Below are 26,408 nucleotides of genomic sequence, written 5' to 3'. Positions count from 1 at the left end.
TGTATTACAAAAGAGATCTGGAAACAAACGTCAATACTGAAACCAATTATGTTATCGCCTCCCACACTATAGATCATTTTAATTTGGTATAGAGTAACAGACCAGTAAATTAGTAGACAGATTCCAGCCTTTCCATGTTGCCTGGTGGTCTCTGTTCAAAACATTCTCCAATTTTCAACACCCAGTAACCATATTTAGTATTCCAGAAATAGATTTTGTGTGTCCCAATACATAGTAGCCTTATGTTCAATGCATTAGACTATGCCAAAATACCAGGATGTCCAACTGCATCCTGTCAGATTTTGCAGCATGCAAGCCACGATGCTTTTCTGGCTATTCTGGCCCACAATCCTTTGTGCAGCATACATAAGCAAGAGGGGCACAGGTCAAGTTATACAGAAGTATATCCCAAGCATAGGCGTAATTTACAGGGGGAACAAAACTGGACTTTTTTTTTTAATTTTAAGTTCCTTTTCAATGTTTTTGCCGCTTTTTTCAACATTTTTGTCGCCTTTATTCAAGTTTTTTTTGACAGTTTTTTTTCGATTAGTAATGACTTTTTCAAATTTTGTTGGGACATTTTTGTCAGCGTTATTTCATTCTCAGTCTTTGGCGCTTGTTTTCTCCAAAGTTTTTAATCCCTTTTCCCGACATTTGTCTCCTTTTGACAATTTTTCTGATTTTTTTGTCGCTTTTTTTTTAAATACATGCATACATGTCCTAGGACCTCCCTAGATAGTTGGAGATCTCAACCACCCCCCAATGTTGAACCCACAGTTACGCCCTTGGTCCCAATTGTAGCCTATGCATACTGCATGCAGTAGCCTACATATACCTACTTTGTAAGGGCAGCTGCAGTAACTACATAGGCCTACTAAAGGTCAAAAGAAAACAATGTGATTTGGAACTCAGCCAGTGTTTGAGGAGTCACTGCAGGTCTATCTGATGCCTGTAGAGGACACTGTGGTTCTCACTGTAGATGTCTCCTCCCATGCCGACCGGCTCCAGTCTCCAGACAGCGTCTCATCGCGTCTCCGGCATCAACTTCCAACGCTAATGTCACAGAAAGTGGCACAAACGGATATTTGCGTGCTATAATTCGCTGCGGGTGAATTAAAGGCAGCGCAGCCTGATTTGGGCCAGCGGATCTGCCTCTATGTATCCCGGTGTGTAGCCTAATCGGTCATGGATCTGGTTTTCATAACAACTTTGCCGTCCTAGACCGGTTAGAAGAATCTCTGTTTATTAGGACAACAATTAAGAGGACATGGACAGGGCGGATGCGAGCCAGCTGTCCGACGAGGACCTGCTGATGCTGGGGAAGGAGGATCTGATTCAGAGGCTGAGGCGGCTGGAGAGCCGCAACATGGACCTGATGCTGGAGCACGGGAACATGATGAAGGACGTGAACCGGAGCCTGCAGGTCCACCTCCGCGAGATCCGGAGCCTGAAGGATGTCAACCAGAGACTGCAGGACGATAACCAAGAGCTCCGGGAGCTGTGCTGCTTCCTGGACGATGACCGGCAGAAGGGGAGGAAGGTGTCCCGGGAGTGGCAGCGGTTCGGCCGCCACACGGCCAGCGTCCTGGTGAAAGATGTCGCTCTGTACCAGCAGAGGCTGACCGAGCTGGAGAGCAGTCAGGAGGCGCTGCGGACGGAGAACATGGAGCTGAAGGAAATGGTCCTCATGCTGGATGAGGACAGGAGCGGAGCCGGCTCCCGGAGCTCCATCGACAGCCAGTCCAGCCTGAGCAACCTGAACTGCCCTGTGCCAGTTCGGGACGTCGGGGATGGGAGCAGCACATCCAGCACTGGGAGCGCCGGCAGTCCCGACCACCACAACCACAACCACAACCACTTACACAAAGCATCTGAGGGAAAGATAGCATCTCTGAGGAGGTCTGTGGACTTCCAGAGTGGAGATGGGCTCAGTGGTAAGTGATTCTCAGGTTTAGTGTTGCTGATGCAGCTCAGAGGGGGAACTGCAACATTAATTTGTGAGTGATAGCCTACAACAGCAAACACCAGTTTAGCTGTCAATATGGGGGGAATAAAAGTTGTTGAGGTGGAAGTTTGAGATTAGGAATTCTCAACTTTTAAAAACAGCTTTAGCCTACTTTTGGCATCGAGTATAGGCTGCAAGCTGCAACACACACACACACACACACACACACACACACACACACACACACACACACACACACACACACACACACACACACACACACACACACACAGGAAACCAATAAAGACACAACGTTTCTGATCTTGCTGTACATATATGAAAGTGTTTTCCACTGATACATCTCATTGAAATGATTATAATGCAAAACTCAACAGTAGGTCTGTTTCAGTGTATGTACAGGGAGAGCAACAACAACCCAAAGTCAAATTCTTTGTATGTGTTGATACAGTACACTACTTGGCCATTAAAGCTGATTCTGATTGTCATTAAGCGAGTCAATTCTTGACCTCACAAATAGTCAAGTCAGTTTTATTTTATCGAGGTTTGACTAAACAGCCCAGGTCCACTCACTAGCTTTTTCCAGAATTCTAATGACAAAGTCTTCATCAACAGATGAAGTTTGCTCAGTTGTCATTTAGCCTATATAGATCTGTTGACATTTGTAGCTGTTATGATACAGGTATCAGACAGACAGTATGAGAAAATAATGTGGTTTTTGAACATTAAAGCATGTGAACATGTTCTAGTAAAAACCCAAAATACAAATATGAACCTGAAAATGAGCATGATATGGGACCTTTAAAGAGAACGTGGAAAGTAAGTAGAAAGTAAGTTACTGTATGTCAAACAGTTGTCATATTGGTTAAGCCATTGAAACCACTGCCAAACTACATGCCAGTCTTCATCCTTCTTTGAGATATGAGAATATATTTGAATACAAAGATAACTAATTCATGTCATGGCAATACTCATTTGCATTTTTCTCAGAAACTAAAGAATTATCTATAGCTTTACTTTAGCAAGGGTGAATTATGTTGTTTAGGGAGTCATGCATATATGCTGGGAAGTCTAAATATCACCAACATTTCAAACTATATTTTGGTTATGATGGAATGTCTCTGATTACAAGGAAGAACATCTATAAACAGATTTTGTGTGAATTTTTTCCCACATTTTAAGAGCCACAGTAAAATGATTCTGGGTTTATATTTTCTAAGAGTACAACTGTGCTTAATGTTACAATATGAATGTATGAATGACTCCACCATTTCCCACCAACTACAGCAGAATGTGCAAAGTTATATACAACAGGAGCAATCATCCCAAATGTCAACTAGAAAGCGTATATGCATACAGTATGAGATAAAACCAGACAGCATGAGACGTCTCATTCTTCCCTCCCAAGCAATATTTGTTTATTATAGACCTTCAAAAGCAAAAAAATATACACTTTGACAAAATGATCTTAAATCAAGGTCTGTTTTAATGGTTTTTTTTCCCAGAGCTTTCAACCATGTCTCAAAGTCTTCATCAGTGGATAGAGTTGTTATGGAGACGCCTCCCTTATCATCACATAACCCAGTAGTTCCCAACTTTTTGGTCTGAGGTATCCCCAGCCCCGCCAGATGAATTCAAGTACTCCTTAATCAATTCCCAATATTATAACACTATTCAATATATATAAAAGTGGATATTGTTATACATTTTTCATACAACTGAACTGTCAATGTTTGGGTTGGTTTGGTCAGCGATCGTACAAATTAAGCTTAGCGTTAGTTCATGCAGGACACAGAAGTCATACGCCCGCTGATTGAATTATCATTATCCTATCAGACACACACCAATCACAGCCATTCTCACATCAAGGCTTTTTAACCCTCCTGTTGTCCTCGGGTCATATTTGACCCATTTTCAAAATGTTTCTATATCAGAAATTTCTTTTCTTTCAACCAAATTGTCAAAAAAATAACATGGATGGTTCTATACAACAATTACTCTTCACAAGTCAAATAAATGATCAGTTCACTACTTTCATTGAATTTGGGTGTTTGGTGTTCAATTCATAGCATTTGAATTTTTTTTTAAAGAACGTTGAAAAAAGTGACAAAAATGTTGGAAAAAGCTTCAAAAACATCGAAAAAAAACCCAACAAAACTGTTTTTAAAAAATCACAGAAAAAAATCATCAAAAACGTTGGGAAATGTGACAAAAATGAAGAAATTGACAAAAACATCGGCAAAAGCGACAAAAGTGGCGAAAAACGCGACCAAAACTTTGAAAAAAAAGTTTAAATTTAAATTTTTTTTTACCCAGAGAAACAAACAGTTGCATGGTCAACAGGAAGACAACATAAGGGTTAAAGGTGCTGTAGGTAGGATTGTGAAGATCCAGGACTTAGCCAAAAAACTTGAACATCGACATCTTCTCAGCCCCCCCCCCCCCCCTTTCTGCTAAGGCCCAAAACTGTCTCCTCAGCCCCTCCCCCCACAAGGGAGAATGAATGCGTGTGCATGAGCAGTGATTGACACGCAGTTAGACACCCCCCCGATCCTCATTGGAGGATCTCAACAGGGAGCGGTGGATTTTTGCAAATCGCACTACAGGCTATAGGTTTTTTTAAATGACCTGCTTCATGTTCTGTTCAGGGGTTCTGCATGGTGCTCCCTGTCTCAGCTTAGCATGCTGCTTGGCTGGTCCAGGGAGCATTATCAAGAGCGGAGCCATCAGCGCCAAGCATAACTATATTTCCATTTGTTGCAATAAATGGATAAATCTATGACGAGAGTGTTCCTGACGTCATAGAGTCCTGAGTTGAATGTTTCAACCATTTATCCATTACTTTTAGTTAATCATTTGAATTGTTTAGTCATTACTTTTAGCTATTTATATCTACCATTTATTTATTTATTACTTTTAGCTAACCTTTTAAACTTATGTGCTCGCCTGCTAACTTGTTTTCACTCTTATGTAACTATAGTGTTCAGGTTTTACAGTTGACTATATGTTAATATGTGGATATATTATTTTATTAAATCCTATTTTCTATTTTTTCCCAATTGAGCAACTCTGCAATCTTTCCACGTACCCCCTGGCAATGGCAGAAGTACCCCCTGGGGTACAAGTACCCCTGGTTGGGAATCACTGACATAACTTACTCAATGTCCTGAAAAAAAGCTTGTATGGCAGTTTTATTTATAAAGCATCACACATAGATACACAGTAAGTGGACCTTGAGTCAAAATAATGTTGTCAAGCTATGATTTTTGAGGTTCAAGAACATAAACTAAACATAAAGTTGTTACTAAAGTTACAGCCTGGATGCAGAACAAAAAAACCAAACTGGTTAATTCCACTTCAAACCTCTGTCGTGACCATGATTTAGAGTTGCTTCGTCCATGCCTGAGGTGGAGTCTTCTAGTCACCTTGTTGTTTGCTCCCACTCAAACTGAGTGACAGTGTCTGGCCCGGCTCGTCCCGGTACAGATGGCCAGGGCCCTAATTATTCAGCTCATTACGGATGAAGTCAGGTGTAATGAGGATTTAGCACCTCGGTAGCAGCAGGACAGTACTGTAAGCTGCGTCAGCAAGTCATCTAGTTCAAAGCACAGCTGGCGGCTGACAGCTGAGGTGCCAGTCGGCTGCATGCTAAGGCTTGTCTCTGGCACATTCCAGCAGATCTCACTTTATGTTTTTATTATTTTTAGGACTGCACGATATGAGGAAAACGTCTAACTGTGATTATTTTGACTGATGTTGCGATTGCGATATGATTCACAATATTGGAGGGAATGACCATTTTTGTATCACTGACATTTTTAAAATCATAAAAGTTTAAGAAATGCCAATAAACCAGAACATCCCAGATTGTTGTGTGGACTAGCCAGACCCTCCTCCGCAGCACCGTTGAGGAAGGTCTGGCAAAGCGAGACTATCTCAACAGCTATTAGATGGATTGTCATGAATGTTCCCCTCAGGATGAATTGTAATAACTTTGGTGATCCTCTGACTTTTCATCTAGACCAGGGGTCTTCAGTGTTTTTAAGGCCGAGGACCCCTAACCTGAAAGAGAGACGAGCAGGGACCCCCTACTACATATATTATATTGCGTTGCATATTAAACTAGGCCTAACATAACATGTAGTGTAACCTTTTATGGTGCCCTACGATACTAAGCTACTATATACATATTCATATATCATCATGTTTTAATGTCAAACATTCATGTGGAAGGCACATTGAATCCATTAGCTTAACTGATGGCTACCATAGAGGCTACCTTACCTATAGGCCAGTTAGCGTATTATCAATGTTGTTGAGTTTGTTGCTGTTTTTTTTTACGAATAGGCCGATTGATCTTTTCCAGTATATTGAATTCATGTTAATGTATATTTTCAGCCTATTTTAATTTCAAGGGGGTAAGAACTTTCAAAAAGGTTTAAAAAAAATAATTTAGCGGCCCCCCTGCAATGACTCTGAGGTCCCCCTAGGGGTCGCGGACCCCCTGTTGAAGATCACTGATCTTAGTTTGAGAAATATGAACAAGTTGTAGCCTTTTTTTGTCACATAACAAAATATACCAAACTTCTCAATGCGTAAAATACAGTCCAAAGTTAAAACAGACTCTTGGCTTTATTGGCAAAAATGAGTGCACCCTGTCTGAGGTCACTTTGACCACTTAGTGCTATAAATCACTCTAACCCTAAAGTGATCAATCCTAATGAGAAAGTCAACATTCTGGGACAAAGTCGTAAAACTGAAAGCCTTTTAAATCTGTCACAGTGTCTGACCTGAGCATTGCAGAGATTGTTCCAACAGCTGTGGCTCTCTTTGATGTGTCTATACGGTATGTATGTCTCTCCCGTACTGCACTCTGTAATAACTGGTAACTAGTACTCAGTGGTGGAATGTAACTCAGTACATTTACTCAAGTACTTGTACTTTACTTGAGTCTTTTCTTTTCATGCCATACTTTACGGTTTAAGATTAAATACAGTACCAGTCAAAGGTTTGGACACACTTTCTGATTCACTTGAATGAAAAAGTGTATCCAAACTTTTGACTGGTACTTTAGTTTATAAAATAAGATGTTTCATTATAAATTAAACTACCCAACAATATAACGGCCTACAAGTCCAGCTGAAATGATTAGACCATTAAACACTCAGTTGATTGACAGGACTGTTTTCATCGTTTCCAGTTTGTAAATAGGAGGATTTTTCAGCATTGAGTACTTTAACTTTTAATACTTTAAGTACATTTTCCTGATGATACTTACATACTTTGACTTAAGTAACATCTTTAATGCAGGACTTTTACTTGTAACAGTGTGTTTTTACAGTGTTTTCTGAAAATCTCTCCTTCCTGCTTAGCAAATCCTCCATCATAATAGTAATGTGCCAAGGTCCAAACACGTCTGGCTTTTAAAGGGAATGGGAGATGACACTCTCATTGGTTTATTGCATGTTACGCCCAAAACACACCTATGAATTAATGAAGACTCTAAGTACAACCCTTTTGAACCATGCGCCCGGCGCACAGACCCTTTTTTCCGCCGTTAAACTAGCAAAAGCGGATTCGTACACGCCCTAAACGCACCTGCGCCAGGCTCTTCACGCCGTGCGCTTAGATCGTTTTCATTAGGGCCCCTAATGTGCAGAGTTGAGCACAGTCACCATGGAGATAAGACTCAGATTGCCCCCTGTGATAAGAGCCAGAGCATCCAGATCAGATAGTCCTCCAGCACCAGTTTCTCTCTCCCACTATCACCAGGGGCACATTCAGGCCTGGTTTCAACGCCTGTAGAGACTTGGCGGTTGCATATTTGTACCTTAACATGTACTTTGTTTTCTTTAACCAGTTGTAGTGCAATATATCATCAAATATCACACAAGAACTGTATCTCAAATTCTAGTGTGCATCCTATACTTTCCAAAGTTACCAAACTCAGGTCAGGCTGGATTTGGGGGAAAATTTGTATAAAATGACATTTAGGGTTTTTCCAATAGATGTAATGGTGCTGCACTAAATTACATGGTGCCCTAGAGTTTAAATATTTTACTTGGCATAGGCAGCATATAATGAAGGGTATGAACAAGCACATACAGAATATCTGTGTTATACTGTTACAGTTTGGAAAGTGTAAGGGATCAATCACAGATTACATAATACATAATGTGGGTACTACTTCAGAAGAATAATTCAACATTTTGGGAAATATGCTTACTTAGTTAGATGACAAGGTGGATGCCACTCTCGTGTCTGTGCGCTTAATATGAGTAGATAAGATGGGATACAACTTGAAATATCCCAAGGGACATTGCTGTTCAGCAGTTGCAATACAAAGTTGTAAAAGTGCAAATATACAAAATACTAAGACAACATAGCGGTAGGTGAAAAATATGAAATACTAGTAACCGTGAGGTGCAAATGAGGTGCAATCCAAATATATATCCAATGCTGAAAACAGGATTATGGAGCCAAGAAACGGTTAGCTTAGCTTGGTATAGTATACAGAGTCTGGCTCTGTCCTAAGGGAACAAAATATGCCTAAAGCTCATCAATAAACACATAATATCTCATGTGTTCAATACATACTAAACTGTAAAAAATGACATGCTGTAGTTTTAAGTGGAAAGAGTACTAGAATATTGTACTCAAGTTAGAAGACTTGTGTACAAAGTTACTTAAAAAAAAAAAAAGTAGGTCAATTAAAATGTACTCTGAGTGACATTACTAAGTTACATTTTATTAAAGGGAACAATATCAGCAACATGACACCTTATGTTAACTATGCTGAGGTACAACAATGCCCACCATAACCCGTAGGGTGTAATCCATAATTTGGTTTCATTGTTGTCAATTTGTACTGTTCACTAAATACTTGGCCCAGCCAGGGTACAACCATCGTTCCGCACCCTTCCCACCTAACGGCTGACCCTCGGCCTCGGTGAACGTTAACATTTGGAACATGAATCTTACAGACAAGTCTCCAATCATTGAGAAAGATCAGAGACCCTGATTTGAACGGGTGTGGTTAAAATCTAGGAGGAATCTCACATTCATCAGCTTTTAAAAGGAAAGCGCCCATTTCAGTAGAAAACGTTTCAGTTGCTACTTCATAAATGTCCCTAACATTGTTGCCACTGCATTATGTGAAGATAATGGTAGAAGTAATAACTCTGTGCAAATAGATTGGAAACCTTTGAGTTTTTTTCCTCTGAATATTACCGCCCCACACCCGTAATTCAAAATAATTTGCTTTCATATTTGTATTCTGATAACTGTACATAAAAAGATCAGATTTCTCAAATTTCCCATTTACCTCCCCACATATTTTGAAAAGACGAAGCCCCTGAGTGAAAAATCTGGACAGCAGCGGTTTCCCAGTGTTAGGTTGTACTCGGATGCCTGCAGATTTCAAGCAGATCAGGTACATCTGTAAACAGTACCTTGAAGAATCTTGCAGGACAGTAAGATGCAGAGCACAGCGGTATTTTCAAGGAACCAACCAGGTCAGATGAACCCCCCACCAGCATGGCAATCTAGCATGTCGTTGTTTATTTAGTCATGCATTTTTTGGGGGGGGGGGTAAGTAACATGAAACAGTGGCACAGGTCAATACTCCCCTTAATACTCTGGAACAACCTGGAAGCAGATGCATTCTTTCAGCGTCAACATCGGCGTCTCCATTCATTCCACCAGATTTGGAACCAACCAATTATTGGAAGTTGTTTTTAATTTACTCCTTTTGCTAAAATTGTGCTTACCCCTTAAAAAAGCATCATTAGAATTTGTCATAACCTCTTAAAAACCTTAGTGTAATCAAGTTTTTGAATGCTTTTTTCCCCCAGTAACTTGTCTGAAGTTCCATTTCTTTTCACACTCCTGTAGCTCATAAAAGCAAATATTATCTTTCCACCAGTTGCAGGTTTGAACTCTTTAAGGGTCCTGTAATTGGGAATAGCTTACTGACAGCTTCTCAATGGTCCTCTGGGGGCTCGTAACTTCTGCTGTTGGGTGGTGGAGATGAGGCTTAAAGCCATGTAGGAGGACTGGGAAAAGGGAAAAAGGCTGCATCTTAATGACTCAAGTTACATACAACCAACTTAGCTATTTTTTTCCTGTGAGCCATGAATGCATTTTAAGTGCAAATGAAAACTGTTCCACATGTTTTTATTCACTGTGATTGAATAGGTTTTGCCTTTAGCCAATCAAAGCCGTGGTCCCTACATATCTATTATACCCAGATCAGATTTGTTTATATGAACATGGTAGGTCATTTGTTAACATCCGGGTTTTCTAGTTGAGCTGAATGAAAGGTTGAATGACCCTTCACTTCTTCTCCCATGTTTAGAAAGACAGGTCTTAACTGTATCTGTGCAAGGCATATATTTGAGTGTATGTGTGTGTGTGTGATGTAGAGAGAGGCTGTGTTAGGATAATGAGGCAGCATGAAAAGGTCTTTGTGTGTGTGGCGCTATGAAAAGGTTTAAACTAACCATTTGTACATGGAAAAGGAAAGCAAAGGAGTGTGTGGCCATTTATGTAAGCAATATGTTGGCAGACTGTTTTAGTGAAGTCTAATGAATATACATAACATCCAAAGTGGATATTAGGGATTGCAATACATTACCCATAATGGACTCTAATGGAGAAAACCATTCTTCTGATTCCAACTCCCACACACACACACACACACACACACACACACACACACACACACACACATATACAGTGAGTAAGAGATTTTTTAATCTTGTCTACGCAATATATTATCTTATTGTGTGTACCAAAAAAAAAAAAAAAACTCTTTCGGGACTTTCCCAAACTTTTAGTGAAATCAAGTGGCTCTACAGTTAGTGTTTTCCACTGGCTGTGGATGTGATACGATTTCTCTCTCTGCTTCCTCCGATGGTTTTATGTGACAATGACAACAGTGTCGTGGTGTTATGTGTTTATTTGTGTATCTATTGATGAATGTACTGTATGCATTAAATTAAAGGGATTATGGGTTTGGGGTAGCAACATGACTTCTAAAGAGCAAAAGTTGGTTGTTTTCAACCAGTTGTTGGCCTCTTCATTCATCAGTAATGCAATCTCTCTTTTCTCACTTCAGAAAGCTGCAAAATGTGATGTGCGTGAGACAGAACAATAGGCTTCAAAAACTTTTAAAACTAAAGCCATGTGATTGGACTCATCCCAGACAGGGCAAGAGTGTGTGAGTGTGTGTGTGAGTGTGTGGGGCTTTCCGTGCCCTGGCCATCTGTCCGGCAGTATTGTCTTCCGAACAATGGGGTGCAGGGTCTTCAAAGACTCACTGTGCAGAGTGGGAGCCTCACACCGACCCCCACAAATCTCTGTCTCTCTCATCCAGTCACATCATTATGTTTGTGTGCTGGACACAACAACAACAACAACAACAACAATGTGATGAGAGGGCTCTGGCTCCGAGACAAGTCAGGGTTAAAGGTCATCTGCCTGAATCTTCCCTGGGATTTTATGGTGGCCATATCTCATTGACGGTTTAGAGATGTTCTTTCAGCTGTAGTCCAGACTCACTTTTTTATTTCATGACAGCCATAGCTGATATCATTTACACATGCATATTTGGGGTAATAAGCACCAAGATGGAAAAATAGAGCAAATAAAATTGTTGTAAAACCACTAATGTCAGACTGTTTTTGGAGTTAGTGTTGTAACGCTGCTCTCCTGGAGGCTGTCCTGGCCAACTTCAGCAGGAAATTGACATGGAAGGGTGGTCAGCTGATCAAATTTTCCTGGGCCCTCCATAATATAAAAGTTGGCCTGTGTGCTCAGTCTCTCCCTTCAGCCAACATCCACCCTGCATCACTTCCTTTTTGCTTTTGCAGCGTCAACACCTCCATAGCACCCATGCCACATATGCTGTCATGGCAAGAATTATATTTGTTTTTTAACCACGCATTCTCGTAGATTGCTGGCTGCTTCGCAAGGCATTGTTCACATACTTGCTTATGTTTTTTTTTTTTTTTTTTATTAAGAGTTTTTCAAATGATCATTCACTTGTCAAATACATTCATATTGTCATAATGTTGGCACAAGAACAGTATTCACAAACAAAGGAATAAAGAAAAAAGAACAGGACATTACTACCCTGGAAGAGTCCTCTCGAGAGCACAATTTGAATTTGCTCAGCAAGTCACTCTGGCATTCAGTAATGAGGCTCATTAACTATGCCCTTTCAGCCGAGCTGCACCAATCACATCGGTGTATCTGATATAGGCGGGATGTTTTTGCTGTTTTGCCGAATGGATACAGCAAGAGTTTAATCTACCAGTTAGCTCCGCTGGTAGCTAAGCGTATGGGGCTCTGGATACGTCACCCTGTGTATTGTTGTGATTGATCTTACTGTTATCCAATTGCGTGCAGTGAGATTTTCAGTGATTGGGGGGGGGGGGAGGGGGTGGTGCACAGTCACAAAAGGCTTGTATCATGTGGACAGTTTTGTTGTCATTACTTAAAATTCATCATGGGGACGGCAGAAACTACGCACTATTGCTTAAAGTAGTATTAAACAAACTTGCCTATGTACAACTTATGTTACTGTAGCATTCCACTAGAGGGCACACCAGAGAACTCAAGACTGTATAGAACATCCCGAGTAGTGGATTGGAAAAGGTTGCGGTTTAATTTTCATTAGGGCTGTCAGCATTAACGTGGTAATCGCGATACGATTAAGGTTCGAGCATAACGCGTTAATTTTTCTTTAATCGTATTAATCGCATGCCGCCATTTATTAATTTATTTTCACTTCACTCAGCTTTGCGTCGTGCCTAACAGGCTACTATTTTGCCGTACTTCCTCGTAACACATCCTACCGCTGCAGGAATAGCAACGCGGATTCCGATGCCTCATTCTGGTGCCACTGATATGTCTGCGCTTCTCTCGGATGCTCTGAAACAGACAATATAGGAAAGAGAAACATTGCTGCACATGACGCTAGTTAACACTATACTCGACAGCAGCTAATGTTAGCCTACCGCTAGCTAGTAGCTGGATTAAACACGTTTACAATGCTGACAGCTAACGCTAAACGGTGTAAAGTTTGTCTGTATTTCACTGTAGAGGATTCAACACCAGGATGTAACAATCTGCAGCTGCTGTTGTCGGAAAAACACAGATGGTGCGTTCAATGAAACTAGTAGTTTACAGCCTCGTGGTGCATTCAAAATTGTTGTTAAATGCCCTTTTCCCATCTGGTGGTTGTTTTGTCATTCAACAGCTATTTACTAGTGAAATAAGTTATTGTTATAATGATTACATTATTATTAAATCATTTAATTTTGACGATATGGCCTTAGTACCCTTCTTTTTTAGGTTTATCGGTTCAGGCACCGTTAAGGCAGCGGTACCATTTTAAAAGTACCACTTTAGCACCGGTATCCAAACCAAACAATACCCAACCCTAATATTGACTCTAGATTCAAATGTGTGACTAGCTTAAATATATAATAAACAAATCCAAATCTTAAAATCAAGTTCATAAAGTCATTTTCTTTGCATTCATTTGATTCCCAATCAAGATACACTGGTAAGAATTGCTTTCCATTGTTAATATGTACTTAAAAACAGTTCTGAAATTCAAAATAACAGAATTTTAATCACGTGATAAAACATGCCATTAATCGCGAAAATTTAATCATTTGACAGCCCTAAGAACAAAGAACGGCACTGAAGTCATTCTTAAAAAAGGAAGATGTGTTCGGAGTTTTGCCGACCGGATACGGCAAAAGTTTAATCAACTAGCTCTGCTACCTTCTTCATTGCTCTGCCTGGTTGTAGCGCTAGTAGAGGGAATTTGAAAGACAACCGTTTATCCCGCCCCTCGGATTGAGCCCTGTCAATGGTGAGTTCCCAGACCCAACATCTTGATGTGGGTCTGGCTTGTCAGGCTAACATATTTCACTATCCCCACACAAACAACTTCTGAGACTTGCTAGAGGAAATGTCTGTAGAACTGGGTATGAATGCATAAACAGACAAACCTTATGGCACATGTTTCCAACCTAAGGCATTCATTCTTAAGAAGTAGTTTCACTGACATCAATTAAAACCAGCTCCAGAGCAGAAGCATTAGTTGGTGCTCTACTACAACCATATTTTTGGTGACGTTAACTGGGCTTCATGCCAAACTCTGTCATCCATCATCCAGAATCAACTGAGAGAAGCTAAGAGGGTGACAAAGAAAGTGATTGATTTCTGTTTGAGATCATGGTCATGCCCTGAAATGTCTCAACTGGTTAAACAGCAAGCTCCTCCAAATAATGAAATGCTTCAACGCTGTACATACAGTACTGGTGACTGGCCTGTGGGTCTGTTAGGTGTTGACTGACTTAGTTTTACAGACATGCTATAGACATGCCCTGTGCTCACGCTTTGCATAGATACACTAACTGCTATTGACACAGTTTTTACCTGACCTGGCCTTTTATCCTTCTGCTTTTTATGAGACATATTATTATGGAGTTAGGATGAAATGCAAAGAGCAGACTAGTCAGGTTAGTTTGTGTCAGGTTACATTGTCTGCTGCTCTTTGGGGCCTTATATAACATATCTAGCTCTAGAATGTTTGTTCCAGACTCCAATATCTCTACAACTATTGGATGGATTGCCATGACATTTGGTACAGACATTCATAGTCCCGATACAATGAATCATACTGACTTTGGTGACCCCCTGACTTTTCTTCTCACACCACTAGCTTGTTCATAGTTTTAGCTTACAGTAAAATACTTCTTCATTGACTTTACTTCTAGAACCAGTTTAAAAACATGCTTTTATTTTCACAAACAAATGTCTGGTACACTTATGACCGGGGATGCACCTATCTTATCTGCTGGATTGGTATCACATTTTTTCAGCTGAAGAAAAATCTAAGTTAGTAACAGACAGAGAGAAATCCTGGTCATGAAGAGGTTAAATACTGGACTGTACCAAAGGGTTTTTGGCTTGAGTCCCAGGACCAGCTGGGAAAATACGTGGCAGGGAAGGGAAGCGAAGTTCAGCTGCATCCCCCCTCCCATAATGCTCCCATCCCTCAACAACTAGTTTCAAGGTGTCCTTAAGCACCAATACAAGACTGTGGTTGTAGTGAGCAGCTGTTAATGTGGATGTTTAGCAGGTTTTTGCTGAAAAATGATAATTCTTTATCCATGTTAATTAAGTCTAAAAGATTAAATGATGCCTTAAAAAGCCATAAGCCATTTGACGGAAGGACACAGACAGGAAGAGTCATAGGGGTGTACTGGATGTGTGCTGACTGACTGTAATTCAAGGATGTCTTCTGTCCTTTACTTTTTTTCCGTCAGCATTGTCCCCTATTGAGTGTGTGTGTATGAGATTTGCCCTGAGGTCAGCACTGTCCGTACCAGTGACTTTGACTGCATCACCCTGCCCATTACCATATGGCTGGTTAAACTGACGGTGTGTCACAAACTGAGATCAGTGTGTCAACTTTGAGCTTTAGGGCATACTCACGCCTAGTTAAAACATGCCAGATCGCTTTTGACCCTAAAGTACGGTTCGTTTGACTATGTGTGATCGCACCGTGCTGTGCCTGGTACACTAAACTGGGCCTGCTTGAAATAGTTGGGCCAAGGCACGGTTCGGTTGGACTCGGGCACGGTACTCATCAGTTTTATCTCTAAACGGTCTGGTTATTACCTTATAGATGAACAGGAATTGTAGTCTGCGAATCCCGCAATGTAACGATGTTAGCGTGCTCTGGCCCTCATTGTTGTATTACAGTGTGAGTGCAGGTCAGCGGGGATTGGGGAGGGGGGACAATGGTGCTCGGGCACGGTTCAAGACAACTACATGGTGACGTACGCTCTATGGCTAACCTTCTACAGAGTTCTTCTACATGTTGAGTTAACAAGTAGTGGGACCGTCCATAGCAAAAAGCCTGAAAAGATAGCATCAGGCGTTTGCCATGGTCTGGCAGATGCCATTGTCTTACCTTCTGTTAAATCTCCTAGGGAAACACCACTTTTTTACACTAAGATTAAGGAAAAATTGTTATCCTGCTTGCTGTACCTGGCCAATATCATATCTCAAGCTCCGTCTTCTGGATGGTACTAGAGGTTCACCACTTTTCTCTGTATTCTACTGATCATGGGTGTAGTGCTTTTTGTTTAAGTACCTATTACGTGAGCTGTGGCTCGTTTCGAACCACTGTTTCTACGGTGGCAGGTTTACATACAGACATTAGTCAACTATAACTATAAACGGAAAGGCTGTTTTTCTGCCTTTTCATCTTTACTAGTGAACAGTTAGCTATAGAGTGAGAAAAATACTGGAATTTACTGTGCTGTTAAAAGGCTATCGTTTGCAGCTACTGGCAATTTATAAGGTTGAATGTTTTCTTTCATGTTACTTAGTGCTTGAGTTGACATCGTAAATCAATCAACACACCTTACATGTTTATGGCAACTTTGACCACTGACCACAAACATTCTATTGAAAAATGCTACGTTGATGTACAAATGATAATGTACTGTACGAGTGATGAATTAAAGCACAGATACAAATCACTGCCACACTGAATAGCTACACATTTACAGACACAAATCACTGTCAATTTCCCGTCCAACGCCCACGTAGTTTAAATAACAAATGCACCTGCGCCCATCTGTGCGCCCATGGGTGTGCTGGTCTTACAGGGAGGTGTGTTCAGGTGCATTCTTGGCGTATTGCTATCTTGAGGCAGCGGGAAGTGATCGCTCCATTGACCAACAAAAACCTGGTCTAAAGTCAATAGCGCAGCATTTAATTGTTATTTTAACAGCAAATTAGTAAAATGCACCTAGGCTCGTGCACAGCGCGTGCACATTATGCTTGTTACACACACACACACACAGGGAAGCGCAGCAGCACACAAACATGCAAAAGATTACAAATGAAAATATTACGGTGCAAATTCTCCATCATAATAGCAATGCGCCAAGGTACAAACGTGCCTGGCTTTTAAAGGGAATGGGGGATGACTCTCTGATTGGTTTATTGCATGTTACACCCAAAACACACCTATGATTAATGAAGACACTAAGTCAACCCTTTGGAACCATGCGCTCGGCGCACGGACCCTTTTTTCCGCCGTCAAACTAGCAAAAGTCGATTTTAGACACTGTACAGATAGTAGGTCTAGACCACACTTTATAATTTACAGAGACCCAACAACCCCCCCCCCCCCGGAAGAGCAAGCATTGCACACATGAATTAGTGTTAGTATAATTAATCTAGTTGTCTGGTTCACAAGTTGAGAAGCACTACAGTCCGGATGTGTATTACAAGATTTTAAGTGGTTGAATGACCTGGAGATCAGTCACACTTTATCTCCTCATTCATCACTCCGTTTTCTAGTTTGATGTTCTCATGCTGGTTGAATAACACGTCGAAGGATTAAATGACTTACTGAGAGACCGAGAGGGAGAGTGGGGATAGGTATGGAACAATGTGTTCTCCGTTTGATTTAGCAGCTCCACTAACCTACTGCAGCTCAGCTATACGTCATTGAAATGAGCTATAAGTCAAGCGTGTGTGTGTGTGTGTATATTTTTTATCAGTGTAATTGAAATCATTCCTGGACTTTACTGTCTGAGGACCCGAGGCTCACTGACTCTGATACATGGCTGTGAGCCAGAGCATGAGCTGCTTTAACAGCTAACAGCAAAGTCCTAACAAACCACAGGTGGTAGGAAAAGGAAAGAATGGGTCACAGTTATCTAAATATGAGAAGAGGAAGGCAAGGTCAGCAAATAGACCTACTTTTCGAGATACTTTTCAAATGGAGGAAACAGGACTGAATGGTTGTTTGTGGTGTTCAGGAGAATTGCCCTACATTGGTACATCAGATGAGTGTAATCTTGTGTGTGGTATTTGTACATGTGATTGATTCCAGTGTAGACACATATACACATGTAGTATGTACAATGCACTACACTATGTCATGAATTGTTCTTTTCTTTGTGATTTTGCACAGATTTTCATGGTCTCCAGAGAATGAATATTTAATGAAAGCGGTGATGCCCTGAGTTTTCCTCTTGCCCCACCAGTAGGTTGACACTCTTTGTGGTCAAAAATTGAGCGTCCAGCGTCAGTTCTGGCAGGCCAAGTAGTCAAGACGCTGCTAACCGCTATTGGCCAAAAACACGGTCGCATCAGCTGAGCTGCATCAGCTGATCTGCATCAGCTGGTCAACTCCCCTCGCTGCTAAATGGCAGGGCGCCCTACTTAAAGTAGTTTGTTCCTAACTGCTTGCATCTATGCAACCCATCTCCTCCCCAGATCCACCTTGTCGTGTATAACGTGACATACGCTTCTATGTCATTGTTGCCGCTCTGTTCATGTGGGGGAATAGTTTAGCTCTCCCAGTCTTAAACTGTGTGAGCGTCCCCTAATGCTGCTGCTGCTGCTGCTGTCCTAAAGGGGACTCCTTTAACCCTTGTGTTGTCTTCCCTTCAACCTTGAAAAAAACACTTTTTTTTTCTGACATTTGTGACGCCTTTTTTCACAATTTGTTTTTGCTTTTTCCAACGTTTTAAATTTTTCTTCTACACATTTTCAGCGCTTATTTCTACGTCCAATATTTTCTGATATAAAACAAAAATTTAAAACGGGCCAATGTGACCCCAAGTCAACACAAGGGTTAAGCAGGTTTGGACCCAAATGCAGGAGACCAGTAGGCAGGTTGAGAGAATAGAAGTGAGCTTTAATATCAAAAAGCTGAATCGTAAAACAGGCAGGCAACAAAAGGAAATCTAGAAACAATAGAAAGACAAATGGAGGAAACTACACTCTAGGAAAAATAACACTGGGAGCCAGACAAAAGAGCCGACAATCTTACACCAAAACAAGAGAACAACAACAGAACACTAAGGGTACGTCTCCGGTCCTTAAATTGCATCCACTTTTCCTTCTCTTGCTTTCCTTTCCTTGTGTCTTAGTCTGTCCCACTGAGGAAGCATGGGAGAGACGCAAGGAAATCATGGGTTAGAGGAAATGATGAAATGTGTTTTTAGAGGGATCAGATGTCCTTTCCTCTGAAGCATCACGTGAATTTGACAGCTGGGTGTTAACATGCTGATACCTTCTAAACATCGGCATGTTAGCACGCTGACATTGGTGGCTTTGTGGCTGTAAACCTTTAGCCGTGTTGTGTAAATAACTACAAACTTTCCATGAGATCAGATTTCAAGTATTAGATGTGTGAATGTGAATACTTACTGTAGCAGTTATTCTTGCAAGTGTGCTTATTTCCTCATATTTAACCACACCCAGCCTGTAAACTCTATGTCCAGTCACACACTCAAATATGTGCCAAAAATCCCTTTGTTGTTTAATACTGTTCTGAAAGCAGCTAGTACATTCATATATCGGTTTGGGAATCAAAGACTACAATAGGGCAATTTTAGGATTAAGCGGCTTAACCAGAATTTAGTTGGAAAAATCAAAGGAATTCTGAGCAGTATGTGGGGATAAGCTCAAGCGGGCTGCTAAACATCGGAAGATTGTTGCGTCCGGTGACTTTCCCGCGCAGAAGCTTGAGTGAAGATAATTACCTCTTCTGAGTCCATCATGTTTTTTTAATCCTCCGTGTCCTCCTTGGCTACTAGCAACTGCATGGAGGATGGGTAGGGGCGCGTGCACGATCACGTAAGGCTGTATCATGTGGACTAGAGGATGGATACCCAAACCGAGCCCGGGTTCGGATGGATATTTAGAAATGATGTTCAGGTTCGGGTCGGGTTCGATCACATCAGCGCGATAAGGCATTGAACATTTTAAATTTAAAAACAGCTTATTATGTAGTTGCGCGCCTGTGTTAACGTGCGCTTGTTGCCCCGTGTGCGCTGATGCGCTCATCTGTTGACATTTCCAAATGCCTTGCTACAGTTGCTTAATAAAAGCGGGCTTTCCACACAAACAAACGTACATGTGTCATTAGTATGAGAAAAAAACGAGATTCTAACTGTGTCGGGCTCGGACATAAATATCTTAATGCCTGATGGGCTCGGGCCGGGTTCGGTTAATGCTCTGTCGGACGCGGGCCGGGCTCGGACAGGAAAATGCGGCCCGATCCGCACTCTAATGTGGACGCCCCGACAGTTTTGTTGTCATTACTTCGAATTCCTCATGGGGGCGACAGAAACTACACCTTATAGCTTTAAATGTATGCACTATAACAATTTTATATTCTTTGAGATACTTTATTAAAGGTCCCATGTTATGCTTATGTTCAGGTTTATACTTGTATTTTGTTTTTATTAGAATGTGTTTACATGCTTTAATGTTCAAAAAACACATTATTTTTCTAATACTGTCTGTCTGAATACCTGCATTCACCCTCTGTCTGAAACGCTCTGTTTTAACGCCTGTCTCCCCTCGAAAAAAGCCTGCTCACTGTAGCAGCACTTTCTACCTATATATAGCATAGTTGTGACATCACAACCGTACAAAAATCCTGACAGCTCGTTTAAAGGAACAGTTTCTGAAAACAAGCTGTGTGCATTTCTCTGTGGATTGAGCGTGACTGTAAAAATTTAAAATGGTCATTGAAGTTGTTTGTTAAGATGTGACATTTATACACTTTCTTTTCTCATTCAGATGAATTAGCCAACTATGTCAGACAGCTGGAGAACAAGATGAAAATGCTGGAAGATGAAAACAACCAGCTGCTGTCTCAGGTAACTACTGCCTCTATCAATGGATGCTCATATCACTTCACACATCAGTGGCTTTCACTGACTCTGGATGCAGACCTCTGTAGTACACATTGAAACATGTTAATGATGATAATAATAATAATAATAATAATAATAATAATAATAATAACAACTTCATTTGTATAGCACCTTTCATACATAAAATGCAGGTGAAATTAATGTCCACACTTATGGTTTCCCAGTTAAGTGTAACCAAACAAACAAGTATACCTGATCTGATTAAATGATTAATTCTCTCTCTCCCTCCCTCCCTCCCCCCCTCTCTCCCTCCCTCCCCCTCTCCCTCCTAGACGAACGGAGGGGAAGTAGAGACACTGAGGAAGGGTTTGTCTTTTTATCATTCGGAAACCCAGCTCTCACAATTCCAGGACAACATGAACAACGTATGTATTCTTTTACATTGACAACATTGTGTATATCTGTTGCTTGTCACTACCCCACATTTCTGCACTCCCTCTATCTTCCATTCAACTCGATTTGTGCTAATAACCTCAAATAACCACATCTGTCAAATCAATATATTTCACTTTGTTTGACAGTGGACTTGTAAACCCTATTCACTTCAAAATGTAAATATATGTTGTTGTTTTTTCTGTATATGTTTGTGAAATACACTTATTTGCTTTCTTCTCGAGTTAGACGACAAGATCTACACCACTCTCATTTCTGTCCTAGCTAGCAGCTACACCCAGCAGACAATTAGCCTAGCTTAGCATAAAGGCTGGAAACAGGGAGAAGCAGCCAACCTGTCTAAAGATAACAAACCAAAACAGTAACCAGCATCTCTAAAGCTCACTGATTAACACTTCGCTGTTGCTTGGCAACCTCGGTCACTGCGGCTGACCAGGTAATAGTACCGCACATACAGTAGCTTCCCGTAAAAACTACACCTGTTGTTTTACTTCAGTTTTTGTACAGATTAAACAAACAAGATATAGGGCCCTATCTTGCACAGCGCAGCGCAAAGCCCGACACAAGTGTCTTTGCTCGTTTAAGGCAGACACAGTTGTCAATTTCCCGTCCAGTGCCCACGTAGTTTAAATAACAAATGCACCTGCGCCCATCTGTGCGCCCATGGGTGTGCTGGTATTACAGGGAGGTGTGTTCAGGTGCATTCTGGGCGTATTGCTATCTTGAGGCAGTGGGAAGTGATCGCACCATTGACCAACAAAAACCTGGTCTAAAGTCAATAACGTAGCATTTCATTGTTATTTTAACAGCACATTAGTACAATGCGCCTAGGCTTATGCACACTATGCTTGTTACACACACACAGGGAAGCGCAGCAGCACACAAATTATTATGTTGCAAATCCGCCATCATAATAGCAATGCGCCAAGGTACAAATGCGCCTGGTTTTTAAAGGGAATGGGAGCTGACACTCTGATTGGTTTATTGCATGTTACGCCCAAAACACACCTATGAATTAATGAAAACACTAAGTACAACCCTTTTCAACCATGCACCTGGCGCACAGAGCCTTTTTTCCGCTTTTCAGACTAGCAAAAGTGGATTTGGACAAGCCCTAAACGCACCTGCGCCAGGCGATTCTCGCAGTGCGCTTAGATCGTTAAAATAGGGCCCATAAAGTGTTAATGAGTGACTTTAAGAAGTGTTGATAGGTGCCAGGCTAGCTTTTTTCCCCGTTTCACTGGACATGTTACTCCCGTCAAGAAAGGGGAATAAGCATGCTTCCCAAAATGTTGAGCTATTCCTTTAAATGGTGCAGACTTTTTTTATGAGCCATCTTTTAAACAAAGTCAGATTGTTCACCTTGCTTCAGTAGCAGTGAATCAGTGACAAACCCCTGTATGGTTCCTCACAGTGGCTTACACAGGCAGGACATCTAATCAGATGATTTCTGTCACATATGACAGTTCAACTCTTTAGTTAGGATCACCAGTTTACTATGTATACAGCGTGGTTGCTTTTTTAAGAGTGTGGGACGGAATCGACTTGTTTCGAGATCATTTGGTTGCACCAGAATCAATTTGAAATGAGGATAAATGATTAAAAAAAAAACACTGGCTGAGAAGTGTCATCAAAAGCACACGTTTGTGTCGTTATCCAAGTTACAGTATCATTGCTGCCAGCTACACTGACATGATTCCAATATGGAAAGTCGCTTAATCCACACTACAGCGCAGCAGATGCAGGACATCCTATCTCACCTATTGATAAGTCTATCCGACTGGCAGATTGATCCACTTCTGCTTTCCTGCAAACACAGCAGGTCTACTGCGCCGACTGTCGCCATGGCAATACATACCTACCTGCCTCAGTAGTGCTGCTGCCTCCTCTCATAGCCTCTCCTGTTGTTCCTCTTGCTGTCTTCTATTGAGTAATCTTTCTCTCTTTTTTCATTTCTGTACTGCTGGTTGCTGCTACAGTGTGTTTCTATGTTCCATTCATTCCTGCTGGTCTACTTGGTCATTTATAATGTTTGTGATCAGAGGATGTCATCTGTCTCCCCAGGGCGATGCTCAAACCTCCAGCAGTGAGCCCTTCTCCACAGAGCTCTACCTCCCCCCCCGGCTGAAACCAGAAGCTATAGTCCACGCAATGAAGGTAGGTCACAGACCAGCCTGTTTTGAGCAGTTTGAGGCTGTGTAGATGTCTGCTAGTTACCTAGCCTGACGTGGTCATACTCAGATTCCAGTCAGAATGTGAGTCTGATACTGCTCCATTGGGCTGTGATTATGGGCCGTGTTTCAACCGAACCAGGAAAGAAAATGCCTCTGCACTCAATTGGATAGACCTACAACCAATCAGAGCAACGGAGTATATGACGTCTGTTGAGCGACGCATAGTTGTCAACAGTACTCAACTGCACGCACGCTGGAAGAAGTAGAAGAAGAAGATGAGTGTAAACGATCTTTGCCGGTGTTGTAAAAAGAATTTAAGGATACGATTACCAACACGATCATCATTTTTGAGAGAAATAGTAAAAGGTGAGTGCACATACGAAGTTCTCCGTTTAGGATTAGAACATATACAACCCAAGCACTCTTTGGTGACGTGGTTGGTTACGTTACTGTTGATCATCTGTCCATCATCGTATAAAGCCCGCCCTGACAATTTGATTGGCCCGAACAGCTCTGGTTCGAGCATAGTTGCTCAACAACGGATCAAGTCCAGACCGAACTTCCCGACCTCAAATGTTGTGGGCGGGGCTAAGTTTGGCTGGCATCCAGGCTACTAGTTACCAGGTAACTTAGGCAAATTAAAACCAGGTATATAGTTAAGCCGGATTTATGGTTGTGTGGAGGCTCCACGCAGAGCTTTCCCCGTAGCCTACGTAAGTGGCCTGAAGTTTATACTTGTGCGTTGGTGTCTGCGTCGTTCCCTTTAAGAGAATAGCAGGGCAGGCATTTATGTGTGCCTGGGGGAGTGTGTGGCAGAGCGAGTGAGAGAGTGACGGCGATTATCTTCGGATCGAGTACCGACTCTGGAGGCATATTGAGAGAAACAAAGTGTCTCCCCTGTGCTTTCTGACCACGGTGGGGAATCCGTAGCAGGAAAAGTTAACCCTCTCCTTGATTTCATGTTGTTAATGGAGAAGGAGAACCAGGAAATGAGTCGGGGGAAATGCGACACTGCCAAGCCACGGCCGAGCGGACGAATCACAATTGTTGTGGTCTGCGTCGCCGCGACGTGCAGTTACATTTTGAGAGGTGCACGTCAGGCTACGGCGTAGGGTCGTTATCTCCACGTTCCTACTGTACGTATGTACCCACGGCGTCGATTTAACGCAGGACCATAAATTGGCCTTTAGGCGAAATATAAATAAAAGAAGCATCACTTCCTGCGTTTTCTACTATCCACAAAGTGCCAGATGCTTTTGTTGAGGTACACCTATGCTACATCTACTAAACATATGTACATCCTACTGAAGTATGGTTTTGATAAAAAGACATCAACTGCTTGAATGGTTAGGAGAGTACAACACAACAAGGTGGAAGCTCCTTGTTTCAAACGACATTTTCAGCGGCACCCTTTTTCATAGAAAGGAGTCCTCGCAGGAGTCCTTTGTGGGAGAACAAGTTAATATTTAAAGGAAATGGACATGATGCTATTTTGTTTGTGTGTGTGTGTGTGTGTGTGTGTGTGTGTGTGTGTGTGTGTGTGTGTGTGTGTGTAGGTGCTGGACGTCCATGAGAAGCTGGACAGGCAGTGCTCACAGGAATATGACGACGATCTTAATGATAAAGAGAAGGCCATTGTCAGAGAGATGTGTAACGTAGGTTCCAATCTGGGCTTTCTTCTTTTCAATAAAAAGCAAAAAAACTGACAGAATGCACCTACACACAATCTTACAGGTCCTCAGTCAGTCAGTCTATAAATGTCACTACCACACACATGTCAATGTCAAACATGGATTGATAAATATTTTACAGTCTCCGATTTCTAGAAATGCAGGTTTTGGTCCACTTCCAAGTCAAATTTGTAGTTTGTCAGGAGTGAGACAATGATCCAAACAGCCTACATGAAATGCAGGGTGTAGGGTTGACAGTTATTTTACTTGCATACTCTCTAACACAAACTGTAATGAAGGCTTTGAGCCACTTAACCTAGTTATATACACTATTGTGCAATAACACTATCAAACAGTAGATAAGATTAATTCAATTTTAAGTTAAATGTGTACTTCATTGCAGGAATGTGATGAGTGAAATATTAAAACCCAAGACTCCATTTTTTTTTTTTTTTTTTTAATGGCTGCACAACTAAAGAAATTGATTTTTTATAGATGCATCACTATCCTAAAATTTCAGTCTGACATATTTGTTATTTTTTAGAAAAGTTGGAATCCAAACCAGAATTTAAAATTAAGTTATCTGGATTTGAACAAAGCTTGCCCACACAGGACAGTCTTTATAGATTTGTAATAAAATGTAAGTCATCCCAAAGGATTTTTTTTTCTCTTCATTTTTGCCAAAGATGCTCAGTAAAATAAATCCATATCATAAGTAGATATATCCTATATACGCAAACATAGTAAAATAAAATCATATGTATACATGTGGAACAGGAGAGATACAAATTACTGACTCACACTTTCTGATGTTATTGTCTGACACTGTTGTTTCTCCCTCTCAGGTGGTTTGGAGAAAGCTGGGTGATGCTGCAGGATCCAAGCCTTCAATCCAACAGCAGCTTTTAGGCAACCAGTTTAAAGGGCCTTTATAGTTGTCAGACACCAAGTGAAGCCACAAATGGTTCCAACAATCCTACATTACTAGCTTGAACTGGAAACTTTTCAGCAGCGTGTTTGAAACTGAGTCAAAACGGATATCCAGCTTAGTTAACCAGGACATAAATACTGAAATGCCAATGCCGGAAGACTGGCCATCCATTTGTAGCACATAGACACAAAATAGCCAATCTCGTAATCTGGGTCGCAGTCATAGACTCTATGCAGCTTTCCGCTGCATAGAGTCCTTCGCCATCATGGAAGCAGAAAATGTAAATGTGAGAAATGTGGCCTAAGCCTGGTTGTAACTCTTAACGCAAGCGGCAACCACATGGCTCAGTGTGACAGTCTGAGACACCAACCAATCAAGCAAATACAGCCAGAAACTCTCACTTAAAGCCTTATTATATCCATCCATCTATCAATCCGCTTCTCCGGAGCCGGGTCACGGAGGCAGGAGGCAGGAGGCTAGGCAAAGTATTTCAGA

General features: G+C 41.4%; 1 protein-coding gene across 2 annotated transcripts; it reads left to right on the top strand.

Moving 5' to 3' along the window:
* The first annotated feature begins 822 nt into the window (after positions 1-822).
* LOC116065790 (coiled-coil domain-containing protein 85C-A-like) lies at positions 823-26,019 on the top strand. Of its 2 annotated transcripts, XM_035994904.1 has the most exons (6): positions 826-1,934; positions 20,609-20,688; positions 21,018-21,110; positions 23,203-23,295; positions 24,869-24,967; positions 25,828-26,019. In XM_035994904.1, the coding sequence occupies exons 1-6, from the start codon at positions 1,268-1,270 to the stop codon at positions 25,915-25,917; spliced, it is 1,122 nt and encodes a 373-aa protein (XP_035850797.1). In that variant the 5' UTR covers positions 826-1,267; the 3' UTR covers positions 25,918-26,019. The 2 variants fall into 2 exon arrangements, with proteins under 2 accessions (XP_035850798.1, XP_035850797.1); XM_035994905.1 differs by lacking the exon at positions 21,018-21,110 and having other exon boundaries at positions 823-1,934.
* The last annotated feature ends 389 nt before the right edge of the window (positions 26,020-26,408 follow it).

Source organism: Sander lucioperca, chromosome 18 (assembly GCF_008315115.2).
Source record: "Sander lucioperca isolate FBNREF2018 chromosome 18, SLUC_FBN_1.2, whole genome shotgun sequence".
In the NCBI taxonomy this organism is placed as follows: Eukaryota; Metazoa; Chordata; class Actinopteri; order Perciformes; family Percidae; genus Sander; species Sander lucioperca.
This window is presented reverse-complemented; position numbering and strand designations above follow the sequence as displayed.